The 12181-nt window shown below is 48.4% G+C and overlaps 1 protein-coding gene across 9 annotated transcripts in view; it reads left to right on the top strand.

The window, feature by feature from the left end:
* Positions 1-11217, top strand: part of VWC2L (von Willebrand factor C domain containing protein 2 like) — a 38534-nt gene extending 27317 nt beyond the window's left edge. For 6 of the 9 annotated variants that reach the window (XM_021397863.1, XM_021397864.1, XM_021397862.1 and 3 more), the window contains one exon: positions 9486-11217. In XM_021397863.1, coding sequence (XP_021253538.1) covers positions 9486-9634 — 149 coding nt within the window. In that variant the 3' untranslated portion in view covers positions 9635-11217. Of the gene's footprint in view, positions 1-7998; positions 8393-9485 lie in introns of all 9 variants that reach the window. The other 3 variants (XR_002439116.1, XR_002439115.1, XM_021397865.1) reach the window with 3 other exon arrangements.

Below are 12181 nucleotides of genomic sequence, written 5' to 3'. Positions count from 1 at the left end.
GAGGAGAGGATCCCGCACCAGCTCCTCCGCCTGCGTCTGAGAAACGTGCCATAGCCATCAAGCACAGCTTTCAGGTGCAGTGCTCCAATTTCCTGAGGGCCGAGGAACCATTCTAGAAGAACCCTGCGATCTCTGACTCACCGCAGCCACTGCTGACGTCCCAGGGGCTCCTTTGCATGTGGATTACTCACCTGCACAGCTCTGTGGCAGCGTCCTGCTGCGTCATCCCACATCTCCAGCTGGCAGTGTGGGCACCGGCCCCTTCCCACTCCTGCCATGGTGTCCCAGCTCAGGACAGGGGCTGGCGGTAATTAGTGATGGGATTTATCCGGTGCTGGCTGATACGCAGCAGGAGGTGTGTGCAAGGCACTCATGCCCTCCCTGTGCTGCAAGGAGATAATTCTTGATTGCTTTTCAAGCTGCGTCAAACAAAAAAATTATATATAGAAGTGTATTACAAGAACTGTCAAAGAGTAATTATTAAGGACTTGGAAAACTCTGATTAGGAATGGAAACCTGTCCGCCTTAACAATAATGAATTTACTGTGTTTTGCACCAAAACCTCATCTTTTCACAGCTCCCCCCAGAGAGACAAATTGGGTTTTGGCTGTGGGTTTTTGACAACAAGCTCTGCTTCAGATCTCTCAGACTAAGGGGCTGAGAAGCATAGAGCAGCTGGGCTTGGTTCTCTCAATGCTCCCCAGGGCCTCATCTTGAGTAGTTCCCCTGTACCTGAAGGATTTTGCTGCCCAAGTGCTTGCTTGGGTTCCTCAAGTGGGTCAACCAGGGAAACAGAGGTGATTCCCTTTCTTCATGGAGTGGTGAGGCAGTGGCACAGGCTGCCCAGGGAGGTGGTGGGGTCACCGTCCCTGGAGGTGTTCAAGAACCATGGGGATATGGCACTGAGGGAGGCAGTTCCATGGGCATGGTGGAGTGGGTTGGGATTGGACTTGGGGATCTGGAAGATCTTTTCCAACCTCAGTGATTCCATGATTCTATGGAAGTCACCATCGATATTCCCACTCCTGACAAAGACAGGCAGCTCATGCATTAACATTTTCCCTCTTTTGGGTGTTCTTGATTGATTCTTGTGCCAGTATAAACCTGTTTACCTGCCCCCCAGTGTTGTCCTGCGCATAACCCCTCACTGGACCTGTTCTGATTATGCTCCAAAAAGATGAAAATTCTCCAGAAGGGAAGGAAGCATCCTCCATCAAAACAACAGAGTTTATTCACTGGCTTCACAGGGGAGACAGATGCAGACAGGAGTTGGGGGGATAAAGAGACACTGTTTGCTTGTCAAAAGCATTGCAGGAGTTTCCCCAGGACTGGCTGTAGCAGCACATAGTTTCACTGCCTGATGGCTCACTTGCAGTGCAGTGGTTAACAGCCCCGTTCTGCAACGTTTGTGCCCAGCTCTGCCAACCCGCTGCGTGTGATGGGCTCAGCCTGGCTGCCCCGCGGCAGCAGCCAGCTCCCAGCCAGCCAAGCAGCACCGCTACCAGCAGTGAAGAGCTTACGGCTTCCTTTCCTCACTCGCTGCCGCCGTCAGTGGGTTTTAATTAAGGGAGAAGGAAATGTGTTGCGTTTCAGCAGTGGGGGCACAGGGAGGAATTGGCTGTGGCATAAATAAGGAGCAGGGGGAGAGGAGGAAGGGAAAAGGGTGGCAGTGAGGGTGGGCACCCAAATTGGCTTTATTTAGATGGTGGTGTGCCTCCTTTCCCCCTGTTTATTCCAGTGAGTACAAAAAAATCACAAGATAAAGCTCCTTGGGCAGGCGTCGAGTCCCAGCTGCAGGAGGGAGGGGGGCTGTCTTCAAAACAAATATTTCACTGGCTTTATTCGGAGATTAAAACCCTTTCTGAGGCAGCGACATTGTTTATCGCAGCCCTCTGAACGCTGACTTTCTTACTGAGATCGCTGCAGAGGAATAAAGAGAAAATTAAAAAAGAAAAAAAATGGAAAAAGAAGCCAAAGCCAAACAAATAGACCAACTCCTGGCACTGGCAAGTTTTCATCTTCCAAGGTCAGCCGTGATTTCATTCGGAAAGTGCTTTGCTCTTTTTAGCAGCTTTGGCGATGGCAGCTGTATGTACAAAAGACCATCTGGAAACCTGCTCCCAACTTCAGCAGGCAGCGCATCACTCCACCTCCAGACCATGTTTGCTTGCTGGCTCCCTTCATCTCCCATGCATAGCCCTGATGAAGTGTGCACAAATTCCTCGAGCTTCCCCAGCAGCTCCTACCTTGCCTTGGTTTGGGAATCCTTCATCTGATCTAGATTTGGGGCATTTTTTTCCCCCCTTATGTTATTTCATGCAGTTGTTGAGCTTAGTTTTTGCTACGTGCATTCAAAAGTACAAGAGCGTGTTTCATTTTCCAGATTAGAAAATGCTCAGAGGTATAATCAGGTCCTTCCACAGTATTTAATTATCCATAATTAAAGGCATCTACACAAAGCACTGGATTTTCAAAGACTATTCTTGTGTTACATTGCTAATGAATTAAGTAATTAATTGGCTTTGAAAAAATACAATAGGAAACATCAATCTTTTAAAGCGAGGCATTTTTAGGCATTTTGTAAAATCGTTAAGTTGTATCAGGTCAGTAGCTGTGCTAACGTCTAAATCCCACTTCTGGTTTTAAATAAAAGGAATGCAAGGAAAGACAAGGCAAGGAAGGGTTGCTAATCATCATTCCTAGTTGCTGCTTCGCAGTGCAAAATAACCGTCCTGTCCTGTCATGTTGGAATAATATCACGTGGCATCTGCTTGAGTATAAAAGCCCACACAGATTGTGGTAAAGCATTTGTAGTGGCACCCAGAATTATTAGCAGAGGAAAGTACAATCCTTCTCCATTTGATGATTTAGTTAAATGCAACCATTCACATGCAAAACCAGCGCTACTCATTTTTATTAGCAAGCTGACTCTTTGCACGGCACCATTAGAAAGCATTGTGCAAAAGTCATGGATACCACTAAATTCAGGTGGCATAATGAGCCCTCAGAAGAGCAAAACCAGGGATCGAGAGCATGGATTGAAGCATCAAGGCGTTTTTCTACAACCCATTCCCACCGAACATCCATGTTTCGATGGTGTTGCATTTTTCGGATGGGAGATGAAGGCCACCTCAGAGCACATGAATTCCTGCAGCTACAGAACCCCTCTCACCCCTCATACCAACTAGCAGCCACTGCCAAACCAATGTGTGCAGTAGTGCTACTGTCAGCCTGCCCTGACCGCCTTGCTTTCCTTATCTGATGTTGGGTTGGGTTGGTTTTCTTACATTTAAATGTACAACTCAGCAATCCCATTTCCTTTATTCCTCCTGCTCCACATTTTAGAAGGTTTGTTTTGTGTGAAATTAGCACAGTCACAGTTTCCACTCATTTTATGACTAATATGGAAAAAAAAAGCCATAAAACATCATGCACAGCTGTAGTGACCAAGTTAGATTCAATTCTGGCTTTATATTGATTTGACATGCAGCCAGCTCTCCCCCGTACATCATCCGTGATTGCAGTTAAGGATGAAATACTGTTTTAATTCTTACACCAAATGTGGCTTTTTTTCCACAGAAAGAAAAGCATAAAAATGTTAAAATGTGCTATAAAACCATTAAATTTTCACACAGAGCACAACCGAGAGGTGAATGAGTTGGCTAAAAACCTCCGAAGGCCCAGAGAGAACGTCCTGGTTGTTCTTCTCTTGCCATTAACCTTCACCTTGGAATGGAGATGCTCGGGCAGAAAGCAAGGAACCAGCCCTTGGGAATCAGTGGCTGCTTTGCCATCTGCGCCCATCGGTGATGGTTTCCCATCACCTCTTAGCCAAAGTGCCCAAGGACAGAGCCCTGCGAGGTTGTAATGGGCAGCTCCCCAGCACTGCTGCTGAGGCAGGGAGAATGGTGCAGGATCACAGCGGTGCTTTTCTTAATGGATTTGTTTCAATTGAGTCTACTTTATGCCGGCTCTCTTCCCCAAAATAACTGATTTGCCATGTTGGACCCATTAAAAGAATTAATGTACCTTCAGAGGGGCTGGAGTTCATTTGGGGAAATATCTATTTAGACAGATTTTTAAAAGCCTATTACTTACCTGAAAGGTTAGAATGACCTAAGAGCGGCTTTCATTACCTGCCGCAATACCTATATTTTCTACCTATATTTTAGAAAGCTACTGTATTCCGCCAAAACCTTATGCTGTCTTCAAAGAGATTTTTAGGAGATGAATCCTTTTCCTTTAGATGTTGTACTGAGGGACATGGTTGAGTGGGAAATGTGGTGGTAGGTGGACGGTTGGACTGGATGATCTTGGAGGTCTTTTCCAGCCTTGGTGATTCTATGATACTTCAGCCAGGTAAATGTTGAAACCATAGTCCACAGAGGGTCTTTGTTCTGTCTCAGTACCTTATTCAGTACTGAATACACCTGACTCAGAAGGCTGCTGTCTTCATTGGGCTTCCTGAGTGATGGCCCCGTGTTGGCCCGCACTGCTCTGATCCATACTGCGCAGGCAGGCGTCACCATCCCTAAACAGACTGCCTTTAAACTGCACCCATCAATCTTTGCTGCAGCAAAACGCACCTGCTCCAGTATTTAGTGAGCCCTAAAGTTATATCTCTGCATCAAATTAAGCCACTGCACCATCAATAAGGAGGAGTAACGCGGTGTGTTCCCAACTGGATGTCTCCTGTCCTGCATTTTTTCGCTGCTCCTGATTAAGACTGATAATGAGCTATCAGTAATGGTCTTAGCATGGTGCAAAGCAGGAAGGATTAAATCAGTCAGTGCCACTGGGTTAGGCCTCACCTCCTCAGTGCACTCCTTTGAATGATGTAGTGCTTTGTGAGAGTGAGCAACGTGGATTTAGAGAGAAGAATGCTGCAGGTATATATTTATAATTCTAATGCAGAGATTAAGTAACTCTCGGGCATCTTCAGGCACCCAGCAATGTGAATTACGGCGAGGAAAATCTCTCATGTAAATAGGCAGCGTGGGGGGGAGAAGGGGCATTAGCATGGCACTGGGAGGAGTGGAATGTGCAGGAAAGAGGGACAAGAACTAATGAGCAGCTTTGGAGGAGATGCGTTCATTGGGGCAAGACTGAAAGTTGACGGGTGGCTGGGAGACACCATCCAGGGAGCCTCTTTTGTTGGCACTGGTGACTTGTGCCTACCCATGGTGGAGACACTGAAGCTGAGAAGTGCTGTGGTTTGGTGGCAGATGGCCCCACAAAGCTCTCTGCTTATGGCAGGGAGGATGCTCCCAAAGATGAGGCAGCATCTGGCTGCTGCCAGATGTTCTCAGGGTGGTGGCTACATCTGCATTGCTCTTTTGGCCTATGGGGCAATAGGCTTGTGCCATAGGGGATCCGAGGGAGGTTCTTACCTGCTGCATTTGTTGGGAACATGCCAGGGTTCTGTCCTACACTGGGGAGCATGGAAGTCGCCTGCTGGAGCCAGTGTCCCCCCTACTCCCCAGCACTGCTTCCTATACACCCTCAGACTTCAGTGATGCTTTGCACTAGGACCTTTGGCTTTGGCCTCTTTCTAACACAGAAGTGAAACCTCAGGGCTGTTATCTCCTTGTGGTGTTTTCAGGCCAGCCTGCGGAGCATCACCAAATTTAATTTTAATTAAGGCAAACCTCAGCATCATCAACTGACTTCCTTATTGCCTCACCTCTGGCTTCACCCGGTGCCTTCTCCTCCCCTGTGGTGAGAGGGGCATTCAGTCTTGATGCAAGACAGCAAAAACAAGACTTCTTTCCTCCTCGACTCATTAATTAAAGCCACAAATTGAGCTCTTTTCTTGCAATCTGAAGCGATCACATAAATAGCATTGACAGCACGAAATTAACATCTGAAAAAGTCCTGCAGGGTCAGCACATCGGTGGTGGGGGGCCATTAAAAACAAGATGCAGTTCTGCTCACCCCCAGCACAGAGCTCAGCCTGAACATGGAAGAAGTCACAAGTTGCAGGCAACGTGGGATCTCTGCTTTCTGCAGCCAAGCCTGGAAGGTAAATGGAGGAACTGATCTGCGTGGAGTAGCTGCTCCTTCTTAAGACCACGTGCAGCCCTCCAGACATGCCTGGGGGAAGAGTTGGGTTTGGCCATGTGGACCTGGACCATTTCAACCCAAGGAGTGGAATGTGGACCATCTCAGCCCCAAGGAGTGGGAAGGCACAGTGGGAATGCCAGCAATCAGTGCCAGGGCAAAGCGAGGGGACTGAGAGAAGGTCCTGGTCTCCTCCCAGGTCTTCATCTCCATCTCTGTCACCTCCCATGCTGCCACAGCCATGGCTGCCCATCACCTCATCAGAAATTAGGAAAGCTCCAGAGTGCATCTACATGTAGGAAAGTGCCGGTATCCCTTGTGATGAATGTTTTTTGGTATGTTTTGCCTCCTCTTGTGCTGGGAGGTGTCACGGCACAGTTCTCACCTGGTCCTTGCTTTGCACATGGTCGTGTCAGCTGAGCTGTGCTGGGAACACTCTGGAAACACCACGGTGTTGTCACACTGAGATCTCTGCTTCATGGGGACATGCACAATATCTGCCCCCACCCTGAGAAGGCACTTGTAATGGCCCCCACTGCTTGTACCAAACTGCTAGCAGTTAATCCCTGTGCATTTGTGGTTGCATTCCAAAAGCAAATTCATCAGAGACTCATTCATCTGAACGAGTGTCAGTGGGGATGCTTGCAAGCTGTGTCCATTCCAAAATGCTACAGGAAGAAGGGGAGAATAATTCCCTCCATCAGGAAACCACAGTGCCTGTTGACTGTCCTGACAGGAACATGGGGATCTGTAATGAGGAGAGCACTGCTCCTTACTGAAAGGAGACAGGGCACTGTCAGGAGCTGTACTGAAGTCAACAGGCTGTTTTGCACAAGATGCTCTTCAGGGCAAACCCAAATATCACAGCTAGCCTGAAGTGATTCGCTTAATGTTTTCCTTCCTTCTTATGGCTTGTCTGCACACGCGAAGCTAAATCCAGAGCTGCTGCAGGCCCAGTATAACCCACAGTACCGCCAGCATCTGCATAACACCACGCTGGGGAGCATCAAACCCTCACCCAGAGAGGTTGTGGAATCCCACCTGAATGCTTTCCTGTGCAACGTGCTGTAGCAGGGGGTTGGCCTTGATCATCTTCAGAGGTCCCTTCCAACCTCCCTTACAGGAGGTGAGTTCAGCAGCACAACACATGCCATCACCGTGGTATCCAGTCTGAGGCATAAGGGTTGCAAAACTCGCTGTCGCTGTTCCCATAAACCAAAATGTATGCTTTTTTTTTCCTTTGTGCTACATCTCTCCCATCAAAACAATGCCTGAACTTCTGTGCTATATCACCATAAAAATCTTGACAGCTGTTCTAGCAAACAGCCCGGAGTGCCGTGGTCTTTTATGAGTATTAATTATGTTAAGCAAAGCAGATCTCACAATTACATTGTCTGTGGGAGCAGCAAACTTCTACCATCCGTCTCCCTGAGCGAGGAGGAGAAGGGCTGATTGCTGCCCTGCTTTCAAAGCGGTGGGGGCTGCAGCTGCTGTTAGAGAGAACGCGATGACAGCCCAGAGAAGCTCCTTGTTCCTTCTGCTATTACTGCAAATAACTTTCTTGATGTGCTTGACATGTCATCAAGTGCTGCTGAGCAGCTTCTTCCTTTGAATAATAATAAAGAACCACATTGCTGGTGTAGTCTGGCTGTGATGCGTGCTGCCAGCAGTTTTGGAAACCCAAGATCTACATGTGGATCCAAGCTGGGAGAGGTTAGATGGGGAAAAAATAGGATGGCTGGCAGCCATTGTGCCAGGAAGTGGGGCTTGGGGTGGTTGATTAAAAGAAAGGGAGGGTAAAAATGTTGCTTTCCATTTGACGATAACATTTTGGTTGCGGGGCAACAACAGAGAAAACGATCTTCCCCTTTTCTTGCCACCCTAATCTTCAGAGAAAGTGTTTTGTTTAAACGTTAATGAAAAGGTTTTTTTCTCCAGGAGAGCAGAGCAGGCTGTTGTTTGGAGCCTGCCCATCGTCAGCATCCCCAACACTGGCAGGCAACCAGAGCGTCCCATTAAAGAGGTACAGGCACTTACTGCAGCTTTAAATACAGCCAGCCGCAATTATTGGCCTTTCCATTGCATTTGACCCAGACTTTTAGCAGCAGAAAATGAGCCTACCTGACGGAGGAGCCTGCTCAGATGTCATAACACAGCAGCATCCATCAGGCTTCGTGAAGCAGAGAATTAACATCTGTTGGAATTGCAGCAGCAGCACAGCCAGACACCCTGAAGACATGGGGAGAAATGACAGTTTCGAGGAGTTGCTGGAAAACACCGCAACTGAGTGCACAGCCATTGCAAAGGGGCCTTCCAGCAAGACCAAAACAGGGTTAGGTCCCTCCTTGCACTTTCCAGATCAAATAAGGAGGTGTAATTGCAGTGAGAAAGTGGGATGGTTTATCGATACCGAGCACTTTGTTTATCAGCAGATAACATGCAGAGCAGGGATCTTGAAAACAATAAAATCTGTTTGGTGCCGTGGTATTTATGGCCTTGAGGACACTTGGGATGAGTGAGGAAGCCTTGTGTGGCTTGGGATGAGGCCTGGGTGTGGCCTGCAGCTCCCAGGCCCTGCCCATGAAAGAAACTTGTGATACATGATGCACCAAGAAATGCCAAATTCTGGTGCAGGCATCATCAGGGGCTTGTTCCTTGGGCTGTTGTAATGTGGCTTTGTTAACTTGAACGTGAAGGAGGTGGTGTAAAACTGAAGAGGCATTTATTAAAGGGGGGGAGGTCACTTAAACATGGACAAAATTCAGGCAACACCACTCACCGCTCGTCTTTCAAATGCATCCCATGCACTAGAACAGATTAAAAATCATGGCCAGCCAACGAGTGACATTTCGAAGCAACAATCTGAGCCACCAGACATTCAAATGTCTTCATGCTTCTTTGATGCCTTGTACCTGACCACCCCAATTTGCTGGTCTGATGTTAATTCATGAAATCATAGAATCATGGAATCACAGAATGATTGATTGGGTTGGCAGAGACCTCAAAGCCCACCAGCCCCAACCCCTGCCACGGGTAGGGACACCTTCCACAGATCAGGCTGCCCAGAGCCACATCCAGCCTGGCCTTGGGCACTGCCAGGGGTGGGGCAGTCACAGCCTCTCTGGGCAGCCTGCTGTCTTATTTGGGAGATGAATTGCTTTTGTGAACCTGATGCCATAAATCACCTGTGGCTTCTGGCACTGGGGCTCAGGATGCAGGATGAGCAGGCTCTGGTCCTGCCAGTCAGCACGGGATCACTGGGTTACAGCAGCAATGCTTGTCCTCATGGTCTTGTAGCCAAACGCTGGGATACAGCAGCACTAAATGAGTACGCAGCAAAAAAGAGATAGCCAACTTCATTAAATTAAATAAAAAAATAATGAAAAAGGTGTATTCATTTCTACAATGTGCCCGTGTTTCCACAGGTCCCAACTGCTTTGCAGGAACCACCATCATCCCCGCAGGCATCGAGGTGAAGGTGGATGACTGCAACATCTGCCACTGCCACAACGGGGACTGGTGGAAGCCAGCGCAGTGCTCCAAGCGTGAGTGCCAGGGCAAGCAGGCTCTGTAGCTGCAGAACCCCTCGCTGACGCCACGAGCGCAGGCTCCAACACATCCCAGCTCCTCCAGATGCTGCAGGGTCACCACCGAGGCCACCAGGCACTCCTGGCGGGACAGGGTTTCCCTCCCTGCCCTCTTGCTTTCGGCCCCACGTACCCAGCACCTAGGTAGCTGCTCCGCTTTCGTGATTATCAGCACTCAGTAGGGATTCCGTGGTGACGTGGAGAGAAAAAGGAAGAGAAAATGGAACGTCCTGCACAAGCTCTTTGACTGGTGATGTCTCTGAGGCGCCGCTTCGCTCACTGCTCTCACTTCTGACGGCGCAGATCGCAGTTTTCCACAGTCATTTCTTTTGCTGTTGTGATTTATTTATGATAATTTTTTTAAGCCGAAGCTGGGATGGTCGGGGCAATACAGCTATGAGCGAAGCAGCGGGTGGTCTCTGTGGTGTCTGTGGGGGGGCACTAAGGACAGGAGGGGGCATGGGCCAGCAGCAGGGATGGGGCTGAGCCCAGTGCTGGGTCTGTGCTGACCTTCCCACCACGTGGGGACAGCGACGCTGAGAATACCGACACAGGCACTGTGAGCTTGTGGCCATGTCCTTGTGAGGACATCGAGAGCACAGCGTCTTACCCAGGTTGGAGAGGCACAGTATTTCCCCACAGCTCCTTTGCTGGGGCCGGTTGCTCTCCCTCTGACTCACTAGTACCGTGCCAATCACCGCTCACACTTCGTTTACTGCTTTTTGCCCATTGCCATTAGGATGAGGGTGGTTATTTTGGTCAGACTTCAGCCCAGCACCTGCTCTTAGCAGTGACGATGGCAAATCCAACCAGCACATGCATTGAGGCGGTCTCAGTGCACAGCTGCCTTTGTATTTTTATTTCTTCCCCATTTTACATCTCAGCAGAGGGCAGATCCTTAGCTGGGGTGGGACGAGCACCGGTGCAGCCACTGCTGTGCTGGGCTAAGGATGTGCTCCCTGCGCTTTGAGCGGCGCTGCGAATGAAGCCATCATCGCCTTGGCTTGTCAGCTGCTGCCCGCCAATGGCCATCCATCCTGTTTCAAAATGTTCAAACAATAGCGTGCCTGAAACTAGTGAGGGAAAAACAGATAAAAAAACTATTCTGTAAAAAAAAAGGGGGGGTGGGGGGGTTCTAGAAACAATATTTGATGTGTAAAAGAATATATTATTAAAAAAAATTATTTTGTTAAATATAAAGTGTGTGAACCAGCAAAAAAAAAAATCTATATCTGTGGTGTATTTTCCTCTGCTGATTTCCCCACCCCAGTTTCCCATCCCATCACTGCCTGCAGCTCCAAGGCCCTCCCCTCAACCTCCACGCACTCTTTTCCCTTTACTGGTGCCATTTGATATTCAGCACCACGTCCCAAGTGTGGAAATTTGCTTTCCGTTCACAGAGTCCTTTTGCTACCTCCAGATGCATCATTATTTACACTGATTAGTAGTTACTCTAATTAATTACAGCTTAATTACTGTAGTTTATGTTTGTACAGTGCTTGGAACAAGTACGGCGCTATACGTGCCACATATTATTTTCTCCATTATTAATTAAACACCATCAACATTCCACGCCGTGCTACTCCATTATTTTCTGAGAGGCAGGGCAGCACCTGTATTCCTGCCCAGGAGGACCTCACCCAGCTCCCAGCGGAAAGGCCATGCCATTTGTGCTCCAGCTATGCCAAGATGGATCACTAACGTTACTGAAGACTCATCAGCGGGCACCTAGGGTGCTTGGAGCAACCCCCAAAATCCTTGTCACTGGTTCAGCCAGTCTCAGGCCTGATGGAGCAGATCCAGAAGGGAAATCCCATCCAGCTCTGCTTTACACTTTTTATTTATTTATTTTTAATACATAACCTGCTTATTTATAAAGAGTTTCGGCCTCATCTCAGTCTTGTTTCTTTCTGCCTTTTTTTTTTCCTTTGCGTTTTAGTTCATTTCTCCCTTTAATTAATCACAGCTCTGGGCCAGCCAGACCCATTAACTACTATTCTCGTTTAGACCTTTCAGAGATGTGGTTGCAGATGCAATTTAATTTGTTGACCCATGATCGATAGCAATTAATGCCATCTCTTTAATCTTGTTGGAAGGTTCATCTTGGGCTTCCAGAGGCTGCCGTCTCAAGGGAAAGGTGTCTGAAACATATGTTATTAGATGGAGGAGCACTACCTCCTCCAGTCCTTCCCATTCCCTGAGGGATGACGCTCAGGGACAGGTTTCAAAGCACCTGATTTCAGTAGGATTGTGCTCAGAGCTGCACATGTTCAACGGAGACACATGCCATGGGCTGTCCAGGGGGCACATCTCCAAAGCCCAACACATGCACACTCATATTTAAGGACATCTGCCACTATGGCAGTGTCGGGTTCTAAAGACAGAGGTGGATGGATAGGTGGATGGATGGGTGGATGGGTGGATGGATGGATGGATGGGTGGATGGGTGGGTGGATGGGTGGATGGATGGATGGATGGATGGATGGATGGATGGATGGATGGATGGATGGATGGATGGATGGATGGATGGATGG

The sequence above is a fragment of the Numida meleagris genome, chromosome 5 (genome assembly GCF_002078875.1).
Source record: "Numida meleagris isolate 19003 breed g44 Domestic line chromosome 5, NumMel1.0, whole genome shotgun sequence".
NCBI lineage: Eukaryota > Metazoa > Chordata > Aves > Galliformes > Numididae > Numida > Numida meleagris.
The sequence above is the reverse complement of the archived record's forward strand: the minus strand, read 5'-3'. Positions and strand labels throughout refer to the sequence as shown.